Below are 22,302 nucleotides of genomic sequence, written 5' to 3'. Positions count from 1 at the left end.
AATTGGAGGCTGGCAACTAAGAAGGGCCTTGGGAAGGTCACTGCCTTCCCGGGTGAAGCTTTAGGAAAGCAGAGCCCTGGAGAACTGAGCCACATCCAAGAACCCCTTACATGGGAGCCCAGAGCTATGTGGTTGCTATCCCAATACCAAGAGACAGAGGTGTAAGACAAAATGCCAATTCATTAACTTATAATAGGAAAAATAACCATCATAGGGACTGAGTAGGCTGTCAATCCTCTCTGGTCAGTCCCTTCTCTCTCTATAGGAAATACAAATTGAAGCCAAATTAGGCTCAGAAGCATAGAATCAAACAAGGAGAGAGAATCAGAGTTGTGTGATACTGGCAAAGCTGGGACAGCCATACGCCTGCATCTGCCATGAAGATCTTTCGGCCATAGGTACCAGACACACAAGCCCTCAGGCAGGGTACTCTGTTCTCTGGACAGTCCTGGATAAACTGCCCCTGACTCCCATTTTCAATAATAATGATAGCTAACAGTCACTGAACATTGGGTTCTATGCTAAGCACTTTATAAGAATTATCTCAGTTTATCTTCAAGGTAGCTCCATATAGAAGATACTGTTATTACCATGTTCTCGATGGGGGGAAAATGAGGCTGCCCAAAGTGGATAAGGAACTTTCCCAAGGTCACACAATCAGTGGTAGAGCCAGAATTTGGATACAGGTCTCACACCAGAACCAAAGCTCTTAAACCACTATGCTAAACTGTCTCCCAGTTTTCAAGAGGTCTACCCACCTTCGGTAGTGACATTCCGTCTTTAGCTACAACAGCAGAACCATTAGGCTTTCATTCACAATGTGGCCATTTTATCAGTCTCAACAGAGTTCAGATGCCTCTCTATGCCCATCTGTGTTGTGCAACAAGAGAAATAGAAGCTCTGGAGTCAGATGGCACCCTTCACCACTTACTTGCTGCATGACAGTAGTGGACACTGTCAGTGCTCTGATTCGATCCCCTTGGAGTGCTCCTAGGTTTTGGCATGTTTGCTTCTGACATTTTGCATCTCTGACACGTCGGGCTGAAACTACCCTCAGGGATGCTTTGCCTATGATCACAATCTTGCTTGGCCTTTTCCACTTCCCCGTTCCCTCACTCTCTTACCAATTTCTCCTGCAAGCACTTTCCTAATAAATGACTGGGACATGAATCATCTTGGGATTTGCTTCTGGGGAACCCAACCTGAGACAATGACCTAGAGCAAGGTCACCAAATCCAGCTTGCCACCTGTTTTTATAAAGTTTTACTGCTACACAGCAGTACATAAGACATTCACTTATGTATTGTCTATGGCTGCTTTTCCAGTATAACAGCAGTACTGAGCAGTGGTGACAGAAACTAAATAGCCTGCAAAGCCTAAGATATTTACTACTTGGCCATTTTCAGAAAAAGTTTACCAACTCCTAACCTAGAATAAGTCTTCTAATAATTATCACTCACCTCTATGGGTTGTTATGAGGACTAAATAAGTTAGAAGGGGCCCAGCACACTCCCTAGCACCTACCAGGTGCTCAACTTACATTTGCTGAGATGGAATGTAACATAAGGTACTCCCAAGTCATAAGTCCTCTTCTTAGATTTGGGGAATCTTGCCAGGAAAGTTTTCCTCTGATTTTTAGATTTTTCTCCCCTCTATCCAGAAAAGGATACCTCTCGGTCAAGCAGATTTTAAGGCAGTGTTATTCTGCGAATCACCAGCATGAGAATCAGCTGTGGATCTGTTGAAACTACAGAATCCCAAGGCCCACCTGAGACCATCCCTAGAATTAGAATCTCAGGGTAGGGTACACCTTTCCAGGTGATTTTGATGGACACTAAAGCTTGAAAAACATAGATCTATGGTAAATTTAGAAATAAATACAATGGTTTAAAAGAACACAATTCAAGAGAGTTTTTACCCCCGGGAAGAAGGGGTTTGGGGGACCACACAGAAAACCTTGAATATACCTGGGGCCTTTTATTTTGCTAGGCATTGTCCCAGATGTCTTTCATACTCAATCATTTAAAAAAGCCAATAAATAAGCACTCTTATTTTTTTAAGGCCGAGAAAATGAAAGTGCAGAAATTTAGGTGTTTTGTCCATGATTCCACAGCTAAGATTCTATGCTTTTGCCCATGATTCCACAGCTAAGGTTACATAAGCAAAGATTTCAACATAATTAACTCCCTCCAGGGTCCAAGTTCTTAAGCACTAGGTTATACGTCCTTTCTAGTCCTAGGAATGTTCTATTTCTCAAATTGAGTAGGGTATACAAACGCATTAATTTATTATTTATACTTTACACATATACTGTATTATAGATGTCTCATATATATATGAAATATTTCATTTAAACATACACATGCTTTTACAAATACCAAAATAAAAACTAAATTAGAAGGAAACCTGTTGCTCAAACTTCACTGGAGCCCCCAGGGGTGGCAGTGGGAGAGAACCCCAGGGTGCTCCTGGACCTCTCAGAGCCCCACCTTGCACCCCTGCATTTGTACATTTCGCTGTGGAGGATCCCACCAATCTTGGCTGCAATCTCCCCTCCGACCTCAGAGGGCACTGTCCTCGCCCTCACTGCACAGGGGACCTAGGATCAAGTTTCACGTAGGGCTGGGAGTGTGGAGAGAGGTCTCTCCAGGTGACAGTGGCTTCCGGTGCCCATGGCGGTAACAGATAAACGCTAGGCAGCAATCTCCCCTCCGACCTCAGAGGGCGCTGTCCTCGCTCTCACTGCACATGGGACATAGGACCAAGTTTCAGGTAGGGCTGGGAGTGTGGAGAGAGGTCTCTCCAGGTGACTGTGGCTTCCGGTGCCCCTTGGCGCTAACAGATAAATGCTAGGCATCGTGCTCGAGGTGCCTGAACGTTCCTCATCCGCCTTGAGCTCGCAGTTCCATTTGTAGAAGTGACTCTGAAGCTCAGAACTGAGTTCACAACTTGTCCTAAGTCATACAGCCAACTAGCACTGAGACTTGAACTAGGTCTTCTGAGCTCTCCAGGGCTCGAGGCTGTCTCCCCGAGGGTCTGGAACAGGGTCCTAGGATACCTACAAACTCAGACTCAGAGACTGCCTTTCTCCGGGGGGGTGGGGTGGGGGTGGAGAAGCTTGGACTAAGAATCTCTTGACTCCCGTTGCCCTGGCTAAATCCTGCCGAGATTCTGAAAGTACTGGATCTTGGCTCCCGAGAGGGACAAACAGACTCGAGGACAGCGGACAGGGCCGGGGCGGCTCCAGCCCGCTCCACCTGGGCTGGTGAACGCCGGGACTACCCACCTAGCACGAGGATACGGTCTTCGGGCCGCAGCTCAGGCTCCAGGAGGGCACGGAAGGAGGAGTAGTCCCCGAACCACTCGTAAGGGGCTGAGTCAGCCGCATTCCGGTAGCGCTGGTCCCAATACTGAACCTCACGGTACCTGCAGTTCTGCTCTGGTATGTCCGGCGGGGGGGCTCGGGCCCGTGGAGAGGCCATGCTTGTAGCAGCAGGGCACACTGCCAGCACCTTTGGACCGGGCTTGGTGCCCCTTGTAGCCAATAGGGATGGTATCATTCGGGAGGCGTGGCCCTTGTGTCTCCGCCCACCACCTGCAGTTGCTCAACATAAACACGTGGAACTTCCGTCCTCTGGTGAGAGCTCTTTGAAGAATACTCCGGGTGGGAAAATCCTATCGTTCAGAGCTTGAATCCTCCAACTGTACTGCTCCCTCGCTTCTGAGAGCCAAACTCATAGTGTCAGACTCACTCGGCTCATCACTGCTTATTTTCAGTTTGGCCGGCTCCTTCCATTAAGAAGTTAATGAAAGATTCATTTCTACCCAGTTTTGAGCACGCGGAAGGCTCTGAGAGGAGGTAGGAGGGGCACGGCCACAGGTCTTGCCCTCCAGGAGACACTGGCGTGAAACAGAGACGAAGTGTGATGCCATTCAGGGGAGAACACGAATAGGAATGAATGTTGCTTTTCTGGGCAAACGTTCGATCTACTTTAGCGCCTGTGTGCTCAGAACCAAGTATGTACTGAGGAGTAAAACTATTCCTGCACGTCTGGAGTGTGTAGTGCATCAGGAAAGATGTGGAAGAAGTAAATTTTAGTGGAGTAAATAGGACACGAAACAGGACAGCGATCAGTCTGTTGGGACAGCCGGCGCGGGGAGCGGAACTTAAGTGCTGAGGGGTCGGGCTTCCGGGGTGGCGGGCCAACAGGAGCGGCGCACCGTCAAGATGGCGGCGGGCCTACGGAAACGCGGGCGGGCCGGGCCGGCAGCCCGGGCTGCGGGGCTCTGCGAACAATGGCTGCGGCGCGCCTGGCAAGAGCGGCGCCTACTGCTGCTGGAGCCGCGCTACACGCTGCTGGTGGCCGCCTGCCTCTGCCTGGCGGAGGTGGGCATCACCTTCTGGGTCATTCACAGGGTGGCATGTGAGTGCGCCGAGGAGGAGGGGAGGGGAGGGAGGGGGACCCGAACCCCCTACCCAAACTGGGACCCAGATTCGGAACTGAAATCCAGATCCAATCAGTCATCAGTTGCAGACGATAATTTTTACCCACGTCCCAAGCCGGCTCCATAAAACCAAACCCTGTCTTAGTCCCTCCCCGATGATGGAAGGGGCGACCCTAGAGATTGGCCCTCTGCCCTGACCATACAGCCTTCCAGGCTAAGAACATAAACCAGCCTGGAAATCAAAAGACCTGGGTCCGACTTAATGTACTACTGCTCCCTCTTGTCTCTGTGCTTTGGACATGCGCCTTCCCCTGCTGGATCCAAATTTTCTCATCTGTTCAATTCTGAGGTCTCAAAGTTCTCTTGTCAACAGTGTCATTTTGTGACCGCTTGAGTCCTTTGGGTATGATTGGGGGCTCCTTTCCGGCCTGAATCTAGCCACTGGGCTTAAGGCTTTCTTGCTAAAGATGATTAATTTAACACATATTTATTGAATGTTTATTGTATGCTTAACACTGTGCTAGGTGCCAAGGGTACAGTGGTGAAAAAAATAGACATTTTCTATTTGGGTGTATCGGCCTGGACAAAAAGAAGTTAGTAGAAAATGATAGTGGATCAGATTCATCATGATAGTAGGAAGACAGGGAGCCATAAAGGACACAGGAGGGCACTTAAGCCAGACTTGAGTCCCCCTTGAAAGGTAAGAGCGAGCTAATTGAGGAAAGAGAAAAGGAGAGGAGAAAGAGCACTCTAGGTAGAGAATCCTGTAACTACAAACCTCCAGTCAATAGAGAGTCTGCTTCCTTTGAGGAACTGAATTTTTTTTTAGAGCTGGAACAGAATTCAAGTGAGGGTAGCAGTGAGAGATGAGATTGCAGAAGTTGAGACCGGATTGTGGAGCAGTCTGTCAGTTGTGTTAAGGAGATAATTAACATGGTGGTTAAGAATTTAGGACCTCATGGAGTTCCAATCTCAACTTTACCCTTCTTAGCTCATTGATCTTGAATTAGTCACTTAACCTCCTTAATTCATAGGTTCCTCTTCTAAAATTGGAAATAATAGGATTTGGTTTTTATCTTAGGAGCCTTGAGGAATCATTGAAGGGTTTTAAGCAGAGAGATCTGACATGATTTCTATTATAGGAAGAGCTCTCTTGTTGCAGAGGTGGGAAATATATTGTAGTGAGGTAAAAGTGGAAGCTGGGAAACTAATTAGGAAGCTGTTGCATCATTGAGGCTAGAGATTATGTTAGGTCTGAATATTAGTATGTAAGAGCAGAAAAGGATGAGAGATAGTAGAGTTATTTAGGATGAAGAATAGGCAGGACTCGGTGACTGGGTGTTGGAAATGAGAAAGAAGTAAGTGTCAAAGATGTTACCCAGGTTTGTGACCTGGGCAGCTGGGAGGTTGATGGTGCCGTTCATGAAACCCAGGAAGGAGAGCAGATTTAGAGTGGATGGTTTGAGTTCAATTACAGACATGTTGAATTTGAGATGTTGGGTTCACCCAGAGAATGCCAGATGAGCAGTGAGATAAGGGGTTGTGATAGAAGTCTTGGAAAAGAGCTGGAACTCTGTGTTTTGAGGGGCTGGAGGTGTGTGTGGGGGGGGGCGGGCAGACAGATTCTGAACTTGGAAGTAACCACAACGTCCTGTCCTTTTCCAGATACAGAGATTGACTGGAAGGCCTACATGGCCCAGGTGGAGGGCGTCATCAACGGCACCTATGACTACACCCAACTGCAGGGTGACACTGGACCTCTTGTGTGAGTGGTGGTAAGGGGTTCAGTGAGGACCTGAGGGGCTGCCTGGATACCAGGCTGGGTAGCCTGACCCAGACTCCTCTTCCAGGTACCCAGCTGGCTTTGTGTACATCTTTATGGGGCTATATTATGCCACTGGCCAGGGCACTGACATCCGCACGGCCCAGCACATCTTTGCCGTGCTCTACCTGGCCACCTTACTGCTTGTCTTCTTGATCTACCACCAGACCTGCAAGGTGAGTCCATGCTACCGGGAGCAGGGGGCCCCAACTGGCAGTGCTGGGGAGTAGGGATGGCTCAGGGTTGGTGAGCTGACCTTGTTCCCCATGGTGCCCACCTCTCAGGTACCTCCCTTCGTCTTTTTCTTCATGTGCTGCGCCTCTTACCGTGTCCACTCCATCTTCGTGCTGCGGCTCTTCAATGACCCGGTGGCCATGGCACTGCTGTTCCTCAGTATCAACCTCCTGCTGGCCCGGCGCTGGGGCTGGGGCTGCTGCTGTTTCAGGTCAGCACCCCTCCCTTCTCCCCCCTCCCCTTCTCTCATTCTGTATGTCCATCATTTCCTCCCCCAGTTGCCTGCAGCAGAGGAAGTAAGGGAGTAACCAGACAATATGGATCAGTCAGGGCCCCACTAGATAAGTCTAGGATCTGTAGAAAGTCTCTGCCCCCACCCCCGAAACACACACACCCTCTACCCTTCCTTCTAGACAGCATCTATTGTTGGAGTCGGTCCTCGCACATTGTAAATACTCTAAATATGTATTTGCTGGCCCAGTCTGAGCATAGAGACTTGTTATCTGCCCCTTACCCTCAGCCTCCTCCCAGGCTGCTTTACCCTCCTTCCAGCCATTCTGAGTGTGGGCCCCATCCTGGAGCTTGCTGGGCAGGGGAGGGGAGGAGTTGCTGGTGTATGTCGAGGGGAGATGCATCTTTGGGTGGGGTAAATGGCCCTGGAGCTGATCTCCGCCCTTCATTTCCCTTACCTACCCCAGCCTGGCAGTCTCTGTGAAGATGAATGTGCTACTCTTCGCCCCTGGGTTGCTGTTTCTTCTCCTCATGCAATTTGGCTTCCGTGGAGCCCTCCCCAAGTTGGGCATCTGTGCTGTCCTTCAGGTACCCCCACTACCTTCCCCTTCCTAATGAAGGGAAGGCTACTCTCTGGCCTCCTTCCATCGTTGAGACTTCCTCAAAGCTAACAGATAGGGTTTGGGATTTGATTCCAGGCTTTGCTTTTATTAGCTGTAAAGTAAGGGTGTTGAACTAGATGGTTTCTGAGGGTCTCTCTGATTCTGCCCTTTTTTTTATTTGTTTTTATTTTTTAAAGATTTTATTTATTTATTTGAGAGAGAGAATGAGATAGAGCACGAGAGGGGGGAGGGTCAGAGGGAGAAGCAGACTCCCTGCTGAGCAGGGAGCCCGATGCGGGACTCGATCCCGGGACTCCAGGATCATGACCCGAGCCGAAGGCAGTCACCCAACCAACTGAGCCACCCAGGCGCCCCTCTGATTCTGCCCATTTATGACATGGGGAGTTCAAACTTAAAGGACTGTTACTCCCTGCCTTCTCAGCTTCTTTGGCCCCAGGCTCTGGCCTGGATGTGGAGGCTGGCTTTCCTGCTATTCCTGGAGGAATTTGAGAACCTCTGAGACCTACGTCCTCTGTCCGCTCCCCTCGATGATTAGTATGAAGGTTCAGCTTGAGCCTGGGCACGTCTGCTGACATCACACCTATCCTCAGGTGCTGCTGGGGCTGCCCTTCCTGCTGGAGAACCCTATTGGCTACCTATCCCGCTCCTTTGACCTTGGCCGCCAGTTTCTCTTCCGCTGGACAGTGAATTGGCGCTTCCTCCCGGAGGCCCTCTTCTTGCATCGTGCCTTCCACCTGGCACTGTTGGCCGCCCACCTCGCCCTGCTCTTTCTCTTTGCCTTCTGCAGGTGGCACAGGTGAGAAAGGGGAGCAGTGTCATGGGCAGAGCTGGGGGAAGGATGAAGGGCCTGCTTGGAGGAGATGTTGAGTTCGTGGGGGTGAATCTAGAGCTTGCCCAGGATGGGGGCTTGATAAATGTTTGAATGGCTTCTCCCCAGGACAGGGGAAAGTATCCTGTCTCTGCTAAAGGATCCCTCCAAAAGGAAGGTTCCACCGCAGCCCCTCACACCCAATCATATCCTTTAAATCATGGGAAGGTAAGTCTTGCCCTCTACAGGTACAGTGGGGGTCCTGGTCAGTTAGCCCTGGATGGCTGGTGACCTGGGGGAGGGAACAGGAGATACCAGAAATAGCTACAGGCCCTGTTCACGGGAGTAGAGCTGTTCCTTCCACCACTCTGCGCCACAGTGCTAAGCACTTCACATATTTAAGTGTGTTTTATTCTTAATTCTAAATATTATTTGACTTACCATTATGAGTACTCACTCTCTGCCTGATGTCCTAAGAGATTTACGTACATTCTAACATTTAAAGCTTGCAAGAGACTCTGAAGTAGGGAGGTATTATTATTGTTATTATTATTATTTTATGCTTTTACAGATGACAAAATCAGGACATTAAGGAGTTGAAGTAACTTACTTAGGTCACTCAGCTTGTAAGTGATGAATTTAAACTCAGTAGGCTTTATGGCCCTAGTACTGTTGTCTCCACATTAGACTGAGGAACAGGTCTGGAGAAGTTAAGAAACTCATCCAAAAGGATGCATCTCGGAATGGCAGAGCCAGGGGACTGTCTGACCCCAAAACTTTTTGCCCCTTTGCTTTGGGCCCTCCCTGCCCCCCACCCCCATCCCAACTCCTGGCCCTTCTGCTCCTGCCCTTGGCCTTGACCACTGCCTACAGATCATCTCTACCCTCTTCACCTCCAACTTCATTGGCATCTGCTTCAGCCGCTCCCTCCACTACCAGTTCTACGTCTGGTATTTCCACACACTGCCCTACCTCCTGTGGGCCACGCCTGCACGCTGGCTTACACATCTGCTCAGGTACTGGCTGGGACAACTTGGGTGAGTGGGAAGAGCTAGGGAGCTCCCCATCCGAAGGCTAACTGTGGAGGGTTGGGGGCGAGCTGAAGGGCTGCAGGCCTAGAAACCGGGCAAAACCTGAGCTTTGCTCTCATCTCCAGGTTGCTGGTGCTGGGGCTCATTGAGCTCTCCTGGAACACATACCCATCCACGTCCTGCAGCTCTGCGGCCCTGCACATATGCCATGCTGTCATCCTGCTGCAGCTCTGGCTGGGCCCCCAGCCTTTCCCCAGGAGCATCCAGCACAGCAAGAAAGCCCACTGAGATCCAGCTCCTTTCCCCTCCAGCCCACTCGTAGGACCCTCGATGGGAATAGACTCTGCCCTTCCCAATAAACCATACCAAGCCCACTTCTGTGCAGCTTGCATGGAAATGCCTGCACCAAGCTGTGAGGGGCATGCACACTGCAGATAAAGAACTCATTTGGGCAGTCCTAAGAGGCACTTTATTGCATAGAATTTGGGGGCTGTGGCTCTCTCCTCTTCCACTGCACTGCACAGAGCTCAGAAGGGAAAAGGCATGGGATGGGGGGAGTGGGAGAGAGAGCGCACAGGCAGGCACTTTCTGTGAGGGCAGGGGGGTTCTGGGAAGGGAATAAGAAGCAGTGGGGGTCAGGCGGACACCAGCCTGCCCCTCCCAGTACCGAGAAGCCCGCCCTGGGTGGCAGTGACTTGAGTGTGTGGGGCAGTGCCAGCCAGAGCAGTGGGCGGGCCCTCACACATTTGCTGGGCTGTAGCACAGCAGGTGTAACTGCAGGTTCTGGTCCCAGTGGCGGAGCAGCAGGAAGAGACCCCGGGCGGCTGCTTTGAGGGCAGCCAGGTCAAGGCCATCGGGCAGGCGCTGGGCCTGCAGCCAACAGTCCGCTTTAGCCGCTGCTAGTTCCCACTCGCCGAAGGCGGCCGCGCAGCGGTGCTCCAGCCACGCGAGTGCCACGGCCGTGGCCCAGGTCCGGCCCCGCAGGTCGGTACCGCCCAGCCCTTCCATGCCCTCCGAGGCCTCGGTGTCTGAGCCCCTCCCGCTGTCCACCTGGCCTGGACCCTCGGAGCCTGAGCTGGGGGATGGGCTGCAGGAGGCCGTGGCACTGTCCCCCCGGCCCACCCCAGGTCCCAGGAGTGCCCAGGGAGAGGAGGCCAAGGTGGGGCTGAGGCTGGCACGGTGCACCGCAAAGGGCGAAGCACGGCACAGGCGTTCCTGCGGGATGCGCACGGCCGCACAGAAGGGCGCGTCCAGGCGGAAGCAGCCGGGTGCCTCCTGCAGCCGCACCTGAGGAGAGAGGAGGTGGGGGGAGAAGCGAGCTGAGACAGTGCCCTGGCCGTGGCAGCGCCACCCTCCACCTCCCGAGTCCTCACCAAGGGCAAGTAGTCGTGGTCGCTGCCTCCACTGTTGCTGTCGCTAGGCTGGCCCCGGTGGGGGCTGCAGAGTTGGGGGCCATCAGAGCCTCTGGCCCTCCCACCACCCAGGCTGAGCCTAGAGGGAGGCTGGGGAGGAAGGTGCTGAGGACTTCTGGTGGCCGACTTGGGTTTGCCATTTTGGTTCGGGTTCCAGCCACCTACCAGAGAGCCTCCCTGAAGTCCTGCAATGGAGCCAGTCAGTGCCAGCCGTGGTCCCCAAGCCTGGCTGCTCCCTACCCTTGCCTGGACTTTGAGCCTTACCTGTAGAGTGCACAGCTGTGGGCAGAGGAGTTGCATCTAGATGGCCCTGAGGGGCAGAAGTGCTTGGGGGCTCAGCTAGCTCTGTAGGGGCACAGGAGACGGGGGTGAACCGGGAGGGCACCCAGTGAGATGAGGGCCGGCACCCGAGAGGTCACCCAGGAGGGACTCTACCTGAGCTCCACACCTGCAGGGCTGAGGGTAGGACCTCCCTGGTGGTAGCGTCCACAGCTACCGGGCAGGTGAAGCAGGAAGGGGCTGAGCTGACCTTGCTTGTCTGAAGGGCTCGGAGCCAGGACCTCCGGGCATGGCCTGTTGAGAGCAGGGAGTGGCACGCTAAACAGGAGCAGGGCACTTCCCCCACTCTCCCTGTACAGAGGGCTTTAGAGAAACAAATCTCAGTGTTCTGCATAGCTTTTCCCTCTGTCCACTTTGTGAACAGAGTAGAGTTCCTTCTAGGAGCCAGCTCAGACTCCCCAGCTTTGACACGTAGTTAGGCTGAAACCTCAGCCCATAGCGGGGCTAGACCCTCTTGCCACCCAGAAATCGAATGTTTTGTTCACCACCCAAAGGAAGCACTAACTGTGGTGCCTTTTCTGTCCACTCATTTCAGCACTGTCTAGTAGAACTTTCTGCAGTGAATGAAATGTTCTAGGTCTCCATAATCCAGTATGGTAACCACTAGCCACATGTGAGTGTTAAATACTTGAAGTGTGGCTAGTGCCACTGAAAAACTGAAATGTTCACGCTTTGATTTAATAGTCCTCCTGAATGATAGATTTGTTTTTATGTTATAGGCACTGTGAGTCATTAAGATTTCCCTCTGTGTTGGCTGCTAGGAAGCTTGCCAGTTTTGGGTCCCATGCTCGCAAGGGCATATACATATAACCTCATGGTGTGCATATCTTTAACCTGATTCTCCACTTCCTTTTATTATCCCATTGCCCTGCTTTTTTTTTTCTTGTCAATATGGGTGAGCCACCCCAAATTGTTTGTGAGCAAGATGGGGTATAGAGCGATCAAACACACAGACCTGCACCTCCGCCACTCTCTGCCCCATATGGGCTCTGGGCCCTCCCTGGGCCCACCAGCAGCTCACCTCGGTCAGCCATGGCCTCAGCCCCTCCACGGAGAGCCAGCTGCTCATTGTCCCGGACCACGGAGGCTGCTGTCAGCCGATGGAGTGCTTGGTCCCAAGCACCTTCTCTTTCAGGGGGTGACAGAGGCGGTGAGCCAGCATCACCAGGTCCCCATAGTGTCTCTAGGCCAACACCCACCTCCCAGCACATAGGCTGCTCCCCACACAGGGCCCGGATCACCACATGGCAGCGTGGAGCCTGAGGAGGCAGTGCCTCTGCTGGAGGGGCCGACTCCCCACTGGGGGGCATAGCCGTGAATAAGAAGGGGGGTTCCATCAACATGTCCCAGTCCATAGGGGCCGGGGAGAGCAGGTTTCCTGGAGGGAGACAACCATAAAGGCAGGGGCAGTGTGGTACCCTAGGCCCCACCTCTCTGAGACCCTCTGCGGTCTCAGAACGCAGCTCCCCATCCAACCCTTACCTGAGTCATCCAGGCCCTGTCCCAGCTGCTGCCCTGATTCAGGGCCTGGCCCACCAGGTGCTGTTCCCAGAGAGAGGTGCTGGGGATAGCCAGGGACTGGGTTCACCTGGCCTGGGGGGGATGAGAGGCTCCGGCCAGCCAGAGCTGCTCTGTGTCGACGACCCAGCACCTCAGCACTCAAGGCCCCAGACTGCACATAAGAAGTGGGGTCCACCGGTCAAGAAACGCAGAGCTCCTGGCCATCACACATGTAGACACAACTGGCCACAGAGCCCTTCGTCTGAAACGGTGGGTGGCTGCTCACCACCCTTAGGAGCAAGGCCACTCTTTGTGGCCCGTGGCCCCCTCCCAGCGCTGTCTGACTCTGTGCCCCGTTTCTCACTTCACGTTGTTCCTCGTCTCTGATTTTGTTCGTGTCTTCTCCCCCTTTGCCTGGCTAGCTTCTACCAGTTCTTCCAGATGTGGCTCTTGCTCTCCTGACTCCCGCACACAGCGTTAGCCGTCTTGACTCTGACCCTCCCCATAATGCTATGTCCCTGTGCTCACCACTGTATGTCACATGGTATCCTTATAGATTTACCCACTTATCTCTTCAGCTGGACTTAATAGTAACCACTGCACAATTTATGGCATATAGCAGATAGTCAATAAACATTTGCTGGATACCTAGTAGAATACATGTGGGCTGAATCTCACCTTGACTGGAGCCAGTGGGGGTGGAGGCAGGGGGCAGGAGCGGGAGCCCGCAGGTTCTCCCCAGGCCAGGCTGCGGCAGCCCTGCTGAGAAGGGAGATGCAGGGGAGCCATGCCCTCCGGGGAGCCAGGGCCCCGGGAGCCAGGGGACTCGCTGCTGCCTGTGGAACCTGGACCCGGCTCTGGGCTGGCGGAGCAGTGGGTGAGCACATACTGCTCCCGGATGTACGATGACTGGAAGATGCGGCGCCATATGGCTGTATCAGAAGAGGTGTTGGGTCCAGGGTCTGTGACTGGGTCTGTCAGAGCATCGGCACCTGCTGGGAGGCAAGAGAAAGGATCCCAGCCCCGGCCTCTCCCATGGCCCGCTCCTCCAACACAGCTGCACACCACGTGCAGGTCCTCACTCTGCTCTGAGTCCCCAGCAGCCCACGGGCTGGACAGCTCCGCTGACACAGTGCCTGTTCCCAGCAGCTCCGAGGTGCCAGTGGGCTCAGTGCCAGGACTGGTGGCAGATGGTGCTTCCTCTGGGGATGGGAACACAGAGCCTCCCAAGCTCTGCCAGCCAGCTTCTGGGCCCTAGAGAGCGAGAGGCATTGGAGAAAAAACTGATGGTAGTTATATGCTGCCTCTTTCCAAACAGGATTTAAGATGTCTCACCACAAGAGGCAATAAAGTTAATAAACCAGAAATGAAAGCATGGTACTGGGGAAGGAGGCAGCATACATGCTAATCAGAAGGTTAATAGAGCTGCTGTGGCTGAGCTTCAGGTTTGGCCCTGAGCTTCCTGGCAGGCAGGCAAAAAGGCAAACCCTCCATTATGTAGCGCTGGGGATCAAAATGAAGTGGGTGTATTTCTTCTAGAGAGAGAAAACTTTTTACAAATCAGAATAACTACCATTTCTTAAGCTCCTACTGCATGTCAAGTATCCTACCGAGTGTGCGTGTTGGGACCTCTAATTACAACAACCCTATGACAAGACTCAGTATGAGGAAATGTGCTCCGAGAGGTGAAGTGACTGGCCCCAAATCGAATGGCTAGTACATGCTAGAGTTGGGATCTGAGATTTCATCTAGACTATGCTCTGTCTGTTTCTGAGTGTTACAGGAAACAATCCAGACGGTGCTTTCTGTAGGGCACTGTGTGAAGAAACGAGCGAGTTTCCACAAAACCCTCAGACCGAATGCTAGAGCTGTCTTCTGTGGCCGTGTGCTTTAACAACCTCTGGTAAAAGCCAAGGACAACACTTCATGGGACAATTCAGTAGAAGACCTCATAAAGAGGGCAGGCTGCCGTCACCTTGGGGTGCCCATTGGGGTCCCTGGGGAGGCCTAGGGTACAGTAGGAGAGCTTGGCAGGGAGAGACACAGGGAGTGGGAGAGTTTTGAAGACATGCAGGGACTTGAGGCAGCCCAGGCCTACCCCTGGGGCGCGGGGCCGAAAACCGTCCACCCTGAAGAGTGAGCAGTAACCGAGCAGCTGGTCCCCAGGGTAGAGCGCTGGGATCTCCCGGGGCGTCAGCAGTGCCTCCACTGCATCCGGCACAAACCAGTCCACAGAGATGTCACTCAAAGCCGGCTCCAGGGCCTTCCGCAGAGCCTGCACCAGCTGTGAGGAGAGGTCAGAGGGAGGACACGGGAGGACAGGTGCCACACAGCCCACAGCGCGGGAAGGCCACCCATCCGCTGATGCCATTTGCCCAGCAGGGTGAGGCTGGGGTCCGGGGAAGGAATGGGGGTAGGAATAAGCAAGGGGACTGAGTGCTCAGTCCTCAGGGTTGGGTCTGTCTCCTGGCCTGAGCCAAGCCTGTGGCTGAGGCAGCATTTGTCGAGGATATGGTTCAGTACCAGGAGAAAACAGAATAAGATTGGGGGTGGTCAGAGGGCCACGTCCCCCACACCTTTGGCCTCCTGCAGCACCCCACAGCAACCCCAGCAGCTCCTCTCCTGACTGGCATCTCAAAGGAGGGGAGGAATTGGAATGGGGGAGGAGAAGTCCTGATCAAGGGTGCCAGGAGACCCCACGGCTTGGCTGGGTTGTGTTGCAGGCTTAGGGTAACTTGGGGGAAGGACTTCTGGGAGTAGGGAACAGGGCCCAAACTCAAGCTCACCATGGGCTGCAGCCTCTCCCCAGGCCTTGGGAAGTAGGCCCGGCCCCTGCTGAGGGCAGACAGACCCTGAAGCAGCTGGTGGCAGGCAGGCCCCAGCCCAAAGGAGAAGCACCTGATGAGGGAAGGGAAGCAGCTGTGATCTTCAGGAGCCTCTTGGGGGCGGGGGTCAATGTCAGGCACCTGGCTCAGCCCATACCTGGCTGCCCCCCTGTGCCACCTCATGAGCTCCAGGGTTTGATGGGTAGCAGCGGCCAAGGGCGAGGCAGCAGTCAGCAGGAAGAGCTGCCTGGGGTGGGCCCTGTGCTGGGGCTGCCCCATGGCCCAGGTCAGAGCAGCCAGCACATCTGGGGAGCCACCTGCAGCCTGCAGGGTCTCAACATTCTCACAGATCAGCTGCACGGTGCCCTGGAAAGAAAAGGCATGCTGTGGCCACAGCCAGGCTGAGACATCTTCACCAGCTCCCCCCTGCCACCCGGTTCCCCGGACCGTACTCACATCACTGCAAGGCCGGCTCTCTGGGAAGAGGGGCTGCACCGCCGTGCCAAACATGGCCAGGTTGATGAGCGTCTGTGGTGGCAGGGACTTCACAGCCAAAACAATGGCATCCTGGGGAGGGCGAGGGAGGGCAGCGTGAAGCAGGCCCCAAGGGCAGTGGTAGGGATGCCAGACTGCCTGCCTTCTCCAGGCTGTGTGAAAATGAGGAGCTGGCGTGGGGGTCTGGGAGAGACTATGTGCATGTGAGGCTGTGTGTGAGGCCGGCTAGGAGGGAGCCCCTGGAGTGTGTGGGAAGCTGAGTGTGTGAGAGCCCCTGGAGGGGTATGTGAAGCCTTGGGTTTGGGCTAAAGGGTGACTGAATGTAACTTCACAGGTGAGAGAGGCTCTTGGAATCCAGGAGTCCCTACCGAGTGTAAGAGGGGGGTGCGTGTGTGCATGCGTGTGTGCGCATCTCCGAGAGGCTGCCCTCAGCCCACCGCAGACCCACAGGCCCGCCCACGCCCTGCCCCCACAGGCCTTGTGTGCTACACTGCTGCCGTCCAGCAGGAAGAGGAGCTCCCGGGTAGCTGTGCCCAGGTTTCCCGGCCTGGAGCTCAGGTCTGGGCAGAAGCTCAGCACCAGCACGGGATTCAGCAGGATGTCCTTGTGGAAGCGGCGTTGCAGGAACCACACCTGAGCATGGGGGACCCAAGTCACCCTGGGCCAGGCTTAGTGCAATTCCAGCCTGGGCTGGCAGCAGGACCTAGCCCTCAGCTGGCTTCGATCGAATACACCCAGAGGGGGCACCTTTTTATAGTCCTTTGAATAAAGGCAAGAGCAAAGGCAGGTGGCTGTCCTCTGCCTGTCAGTCTTGGCCCCCATCCTCTGAGACACACCCCAGGGAGACTTGCATGCTCCCTCCTATGACAGTACTCATCTGCCCTCTGGGATGGTGGTGGCAGCTACTAGGAGGTCCTGCTAAGAGCAGAGCTCCCCCCCCACCCCCCCGCAGTCATAACACGAGCCTGCTTATCTATTCCTTGTGCACAAATGCAGAGGGTGGTAGGGTCGGAGGCCAGGCCAGGACCCCGGGCAGCCATACCTGCCGGTCCCCATCACTGTCCCTTCGCTGCAGCCTCTGGAAGTCCCGGCGGGCCCTCACCCGGGCCTCATATTCTGCTGAGCTCAGGCTGCCAGCCTCTAGCATCAGGTGTGGCTGGTGAGGCTCTAGGGAAGAGGGGACACAACTATTAGAACAGTCCCTGTCTCTGGACCCCAACTCCTCAGTCCCACCGTCCCAGGAGGACCTTGCGAGCCCAAGCCTCCCTGTACCATGGGGCCCACCCTCACAGATGACTCAATTCATCTGGCTTGGGACCCAGAAATCTATACTTGAAAAATGCTACCCAGGCAGTCCTGAAGCAGGTCAGAGCTGGCCCGCTGTGTGCCCCAGTCTCTCACCACTGGGGTACAGCAGGATCTCCAACGCCCGGTCACAGCGGTGGCCCTCTGCTAGTGTGACACGGATGGTGGCCGCAGAGCTGGCATGAGGTGGGGCATCTGCCCGCAGAGCATGAGAGGGGCTGTCCAGGCCTGAGGGAGAGAGAGGCAGGGAGAGGGGATGATCGCCCCACCCCAAGCCAGTCCTAAAGCACGAATATTGCCTTCTCAGACAACAGTGGTGTGGGCAAGAATCATGACTGATTCAGCTCAGCTCTCAGAGCCTGATCTATAGGGTTGGGTGGACAAGGGGAGGGATTTTTCCTGCTTTCGTGGGCTGGGAGGTGGATTCCCAGTTCCTGGCTGATCAGTTATGTATCAACCAGCTGCTGATTTAGCATCCTCCCCTACTTCTTGCACAAGGAAGCTCCACTTCATCACTTGGACTGGTCTCAATTTAATCATCTTTCTTCCCATTGGTGAGTGGAGTGGGATATAAATAAATTACACTGACAAACCTGGAGGGGGGGTGTTGTGTAGAAGTGTCCAGGGGATGCTCCACCCAAAACTGGAGGTTCCTAAGGCTTAGGTCCTTGGTTGTTTTTTTGTTTTGTTTTTTGGTCCTGTGTTCCCCCCAGTTCTGAGCCCTGAATTATCCCCCAGTCAGCTACCCTAGGAGGGGCACCCACCTGCCAGCAGGCATGGCCCAGTGACCAGCATCTCGAAGGAGAAGGTGTATGGGGCAGGGCAGCGGGCAGGGCCTGAGAACACATCCTGAGGGGCAGCTGGCTCCTGCCCGGCCAGGCCTTCCTCCTGAGGGCTGCCCACCCCGAAGCAGCTGGTGGGGCTGGAAGGAGAGTCATGGTGGAGGAGAGTCATGGGGCCACCACCAAGGCCCCTAGCCCCGCTGGCTGAATGGCCCCAGCCCTTCCCCACCCTGCCCATCCCCCAGGGCACTCTACCAAAGCCCCCTCACCCGCACTAGACCCAGAGAAGCCGAGGGAGGGACGAAGAGAATCACCATAGGCCCAACCTGTCGTCACAGAGCCCCGGAGGCCTGGGGGGCCCTGGTGGGCCTGAGGAGGCCAGTGGGGTGAGCACAGAGGGCAGAGCCACACGCAGCACCCCATCAGGCCTGGAGGGCAGCTCCTGACTGCTGCACAGGGTCACCGTCATGGTGCCGGCCGCATTGATGAGGCCTGTGGGCAGCACCAGTGTGGACCGGGCCTGGGCCAGATCCAAGACAAGATGACCTAGGATGAGTGAGAAAAGGGGTCAGAGGGGGCTGGAAGCAGAGGAGATGGGGGAAATAGGAAATGGGAGCAGGCACTGAGGCAGGGGAGCCTGGGCCAGGGGGACTTCACAAAGTTGGAAGGATACGGGGCTAATGTGCTGGTGATGCAGAATGGAGGCGTGAGCTGAATGATGGCTGAAGGAGAGGCAGGATGGTGGTAGAAGGATCTGGCTGTCATCAGGAAAAGCAGTGACATCCTGCTGATGGAGAGCTGAGGAGAAGGGGACATGTCCACACCACCCCCAAGATCCTAGGGGACCCATACCCTCTGGCCTTCCTCCCCTGCCTGCTCATTCAACCCTTGCATATCATCTTCCTAAGGACCCTCCCTCATGGACTGACATCTCCCATAGCCTGGGATCCAGCCTGCTCATAAGTCCTCAGCTCATGAACAGTCAGGGGCTCCCCACTGCCCACTAGGAGTGCTCCAGAATTTTCTACCCAAAAGGAGTTTAGGAGCAGTGATCTGCTTGGAAGCTGGTTAGAGGACATACAACTGTACTTGCATACTGACCACACCATTTTACTCATATTGTAGGTTTATCAGGGGACTGGTGGGATCATGGGAGCCACTGCTGCTGAAGGAAAAATGGCCAGGCGTGTACAGTGGCGGTCAAGGCCTTACGTGGTCTGGCTCCAGTCTACCTTATGGCCCTTCCCCACAGTAATCATTTATCCATTCTTTTGAGAAATGCTTGCAGAATAAGGAAGGGAAGAAGAAGATGGAAGGAAAGGGAAAAAAAAGGGAGGGAAGAAGGAAGGAAGGGGCTTCTATCCTAACCAGCTGAGGCTTGAGGACAGCCTGATACAGTGGAGAGCACAGGATCAGGTTTTGAGTCTCAGCTCTGTGACTTCTAATTCTGCCCTTTGGTAACTCTCTTGTTTGGAGGAGCCTCAGTTTCTTCATCCATGAAATGGGAGTCGTAATAACTGTATCTCAAAGACTGGTGAGGAATGAGGTAATGTATGCATAGCATCCAACACCTAAGAGGCTGTTGCTATTATTTTCACACCTATAAAATGGGGATAGAGAACAGCACTTGCATTACATACCTCTCTGGATTCAAATGAGGTAGTATCAGTGACTGGACTTTGTCAACTGTAAATTACTACAAATACGAGGCATTTTATTACCATCACTCAACACAACTTACTTCCAAACCTTTGCTTACACCATTGCCCCTGACTGAAGTGCCTTTTCCCTCCTCTCCACTTCACCAGTCATACCCTTCCTTTTGGTCACATGCCGGCTCCACTTCCTTCTGGAACATTCCTGGGGCCTCAGCCCAGAGTTCACTCTGGCCTCTAACTACTTGCTGGGCTTGTACCAACTCTCAACACCACTGGATTCTGTCTCTCTTACCCGGATGGTAAATCCCACGTGCAGGAATCAAATGAATGTACAAATAAATAAATGAAAGAATGAAGTGCAAGCCACAAAACCTAGCACAGGAATGGGCTTCCATTCCTCAACCCATATGGCCACATTCTGTGCTGGGGCTTTGAGATGGCCAAAGCCCGGGCCCAGGCTCAGGAGCTAACGCTCCAGAGGGGGAGACAGACGTGTGGACTGCCTGCTGCGTCTGCCTCCCGGGCCGCAAACCTCAGGTCAGGCCTGGGTCACATTGCCCCTGGCACCCGGCGCACGTGAGGCGCCTAGTCTGGGACTGTTGAATAAAGCCATGAATTAATGAATGAAAACATCAGTGGCTGGAGGGGGCGCGGGCAGGGGTGGGACGCAGAGCGGGGGCGGGAACCCGAGTGCGGCTGCCTTCCGCGGCGGGCGCCCGGCACTCACCCTGCGCGCAGCGGCGGGGCGTAGAGGCCCCCCACCCGGGGCCCAGCGCGCGGCAGCAAGCGGCCTGTGAGCGTCGCCGGCTCTGCAGCTGGAACGAGACGCGCCGTCCGGCCGCCTCCGCCTCAAAGCCCGAGACCACTTCGGCCTCCGCCAGCGGGTACACGAACACGCCTGGGGCGGGGTGGGGGGGGGGCGCACAGACGGCGTCGGACCGCGCGGGGCCCCGAGGGGGCCCCGCAGCCCCGCGCCCGGCCCTGGCCTCACCTTCCACCGGCTGCGGCTGCGGGTTGTGGTAGGTGAGCCGGGCCCGCAGGCTGAGGCAGGGGCCGTTGGCGCAGGCCCGGACCCAGGAGTCGGTGAGGGGCAGCGGCGTCCAGCTGGAGGGGCAGTACAGGCCGGGCATGGCGCCCCTGGGGAGGGGGGGGCTCGATGAAGGGGGCCGCAGGGTGGGGCCCGGGCGCCCGACCCCGCCCTCCTGCAAGCCGCGGGGAGAACCGAACTCGGGCACTGGGACGCGGAGCAGCCGGAGCGCCAGGCTGAGCCGGGGGCTGCGGCCGGACCGACAGGTGGCGAGGGGAGGGAAGAGAGGGGATGGCGTGATGGGCATCCGAGCCGGTTACCTGGGAAGCCGGGGCGGAGCGCGGCTCGGAGCCGCGCGGGGAACCGGGGAGCGGAGGGTTAATGATTAACTGGCGCTCCGGGCGCCCAGCACTCCCGCCGCCTGCTCCTCCAGGGGCGAAGGGTGAGGATGTGGGGAGGGGGGGGTCACAGCTGTTCCATCACCCGCTCCCGGTCCTCGCCGCCGCCCCCGTACCTGCCGGCCCCCCCGCGGCTCCCCGCGGCTGCCAGCTGTCGGAAGTGGAGCGGGTAGCGAGATGGAAGATGCTCTGGGTGAGGAGCAGGGGGCTTAAAGGGCCAGCATCCTCCTGGATGTCCCCAGCCCAGAGAGGGACCTCAGGGGCGGGGTGGGTGGGGGAGCCGAAGGACCGTAGTCTTTCCCCTCTCCAGCGCCTCACCTGACTGGGGCGCTGAGAGGGGCTGCAGGCCGGAGGGGAGGGGGTTGGGTGGCAAGAACGAGACAGGGAAGCGACAGGACATGGTCTTTCGGAGGCAAGACCGGGAGAGGTGTTGGGGCAGAGGGATTCCGTGGGATCCGTGCAGGGCACCCACCTCTCCCCACCCTGGCAGAACTGATCTGAGATAGGCGGCCCCACAGCCGAGCTGTCAGAGGATGCGGCGGGCTGGGTCTAGGGATCCTCACCCTCCCGGCGGGCAACCCCAGCCTCACCGTCGCGTCCTCTGCGGAGTTCTGGGCGCCACAACTGGAGCGGGATGGATAGGACCGCCTCTGCGTTTCGGGCCGCACTCAGTCCCGGCACCTGCTGGGCACCGGCTCCGGACTCCCGCCGCGGCCGCTCTGAGTCCGCGCAGGGGCGTCGGCTCTGCGGGTGCTGGTCCCGCCCCGCTCGGGAAGGCCGCCCCTTCAGCCCGCCCCGGCCCCGCCTGCCGCTGCGGCGGGGCTGATGCGCCCCTCGCCGCCCCTGCTTCGGGCGCGGTGCCGCCTCCGCGCCAGCCTTGGCCGTTCCAGCTAGACAGGGCACCGCAGTGCAGGGACCGCGTCTCCGCCGCTGCACAGCTCCCTCACCGAGGAGGGACCCGGGCCTCCAAAGCCCCACCCTTTCCGTCCTTCAGGAAGTGAAACGTTCTGCAAGTGCAGCAGTGGGCTCAGTCTGCAGCCCACCCCCAACACTGCAACGACTCCAGCTTTCCCAGTATCACCTCACTTCTCGCCCTGGCTATGCTTTCCCTCAGTGCAGTGACCCTCTTTCATCACTGCAGCGATCCCAGAGCTTCATCACCGCAGGACCCCCCCCCCAAAAAGCCAGCCCTTTGCCTTTGCAAAGTACTCCTTCATACTGCAGAAATCTTCTCCCATCCCTGCAGCTATCTTCAGCTCTCGTGATCGCTTCAATGACCACTCACTCCACGTAGGGATCCCCCATCACTGCAGCAAGTTCCCCCCACCCGCAAGCAGCCAGCATTCCTATCGCTCCAGTGCTATCT

The 22,302-nt window shown here is 55.7% G+C and overlaps 3 protein-coding genes across 20 annotated transcripts in view; 1 reads left to right on the top strand and 2 right to left on the bottom strand.

Annotated features, from left to right (window-relative positions):
* Positions 1-3,581, bottom strand: part of LOC113916696 (endothelin-converting enzyme 2) — a 31,218-nt gene extending 27,637 nt beyond the window's left edge. For both annotated transcript variants that reach the window (XM_027583473.2, XM_027583472.2), the window contains exon 1: positions 3,287-3,581. In XM_027583473.2, coding sequence (XP_027439274.2) covers positions 3,287-3,560 — 274 coding nt within the window. In that variant the 5' untranslated portion in view covers positions 3,561-3,581. The remainder of the gene's footprint in view (positions 1-3,286) is intronic.
* On the top strand, positions 2,559-9,651 carry ALG3 (ALG3 alpha-1,3- mannosyltransferase). 7 transcript variants are annotated; one of them, XM_027583479.1, is made up of 9 exons: positions 2,559-2,772; positions 6,112-6,211; positions 6,297-6,444; positions 6,553-6,713; positions 7,201-7,321; positions 7,947-8,152; positions 8,294-8,370; positions 9,036-9,180; positions 9,321-9,629. In XM_027583479.1, exons 2-9 carry the CDS (start codon positions 6,138-6,140, stop codon positions 9,481-9,483), a joined length of 1,095 nt encoding a protein of 364 aa, XP_027439280.1. In that variant the 5' UTR covers positions 2,559-2,772; positions 6,112-6,137; the 3' UTR covers positions 9,484-9,629. The 7 variants fall into 7 exon arrangements, with proteins under 7 accessions (XP_027439280.1, XP_027439279.1, XP_027439278.1 ...); XM_027583478.1 differs by lacking the exon at positions 2,559-2,772 and adding an exon at positions 3,671-3,859; XM_027583477.1 differs by lacking the exon at positions 2,559-2,772 and adding an exon at positions 3,913-4,017.
* Positions 9,652-9,770: 119 nt separating this feature from the next.
* Positions 9,771-21,654, bottom strand: VWA5B2 (von Willebrand factor A domain containing 5B2). Of its 11 annotated transcripts, none has more exons than XM_027583466.1 (20): positions 21,527-21,654; positions 20,503-20,648; positions 20,239-20,409; positions 18,180-18,399; positions 17,836-17,993; positions 17,168-17,299; positions 16,809-16,933; positions 16,244-16,399; positions 15,728-15,838; positions 15,429-15,637; positions 15,233-15,344; positions 14,545-14,730; positions 13,529-13,700; positions 13,125-13,441; positions 12,429-12,618; positions 11,968-12,324; positions 11,043-11,180; positions 10,872-10,952; positions 10,569-10,792; positions 9,771-10,482 (listed from the first exon to the last, which is right to left on the bottom strand). In XM_027583466.1, exons 2-20 carry the CDS (start codon positions 20,639-20,641, stop codon positions 9,934-9,936), a joined length of 3,747 nt encoding a protein of 1,248 aa, XP_027439267.1. In that variant the 5' UTR covers positions 20,642-20,648; positions 21,527-21,654; the 3' UTR covers positions 9,771-9,933. The 11 variants fall into 11 exon arrangements, 10 of the variants coding, with proteins under 10 accessions (XP_027439267.1, XP_027439268.1, XP_027439264.1 ...); XM_027583467.1 differs by having other exon boundaries at positions 13,125-13,438; XM_027583463.1 differs by having other exon boundaries at positions 15,429-15,838.
* Positions 21,655-22,302: the final 648 nt, after the last annotated feature.

The sequence above is a fragment of the Zalophus californianus genome, chromosome 1, assembly GCF_009762305.2.
Source record: "Zalophus californianus isolate mZalCal1 chromosome 1, mZalCal1.pri.v2, whole genome shotgun sequence".
In the NCBI taxonomy this organism is placed as follows: Eukaryota; Metazoa; Chordata; class Mammalia; order Carnivora; family Otariidae; genus Zalophus; species Zalophus californianus.
This window is presented reverse-complemented; position numbering and strand designations above follow the sequence as displayed.

What these genes read in the sequence shown, in the direction of transcription:
- VWA5B2 (XM_027583458.1), bottom strand. Translation starts at nt 20,641, where the DNA reads ATGCCCGGCCTGTACTGCCCCTCCAGCTGGACGCCGCTGCCCCTCACC. An exon ending in ACAGTGATGGGGACCGGCAG is followed by an intron (nt 16,400 to 16,808) that starts GTATGGCTGCCC and finishes CCCCATGCTCAG; the next exon opens with GTGTGGTTCCTGCAACGCCG. An exon ending in TTCGGCCCCGCGCCCCAGGG is followed by an intron (nt 13,701 to 14,544) that starts GTAGGCCTGGGC and finishes CTCGCTCTCTAG; the next exon opens with GGCCCAGAAGCTGGCTGGCA.
- ALG3 (XM_027583474.1), top strand. Translation starts at nt 4,229, where the DNA reads ATGGCGGCGGGCCTACGGAAACGCGGGCGGGCCGGGCCGGCAGCCCGG. An exon ending in TGGGGCTGCTGCTGTTTCAG is followed by an intron (nt 6,714 to 7,200) that starts GTCAGCACCCCT and finishes TACCTACCCCAG; the next exon opens with CCTGGCAGTCTCTGTGAAGA. An exon ending in GCATCTGTGCTGTCCTTCAG is followed by an intron (nt 7,322 to 7,946) that starts GTACCCCCACTA and finishes ACCTATCCTCAG; the next exon opens with GTGCTGCTGGGGCTGCCCTT.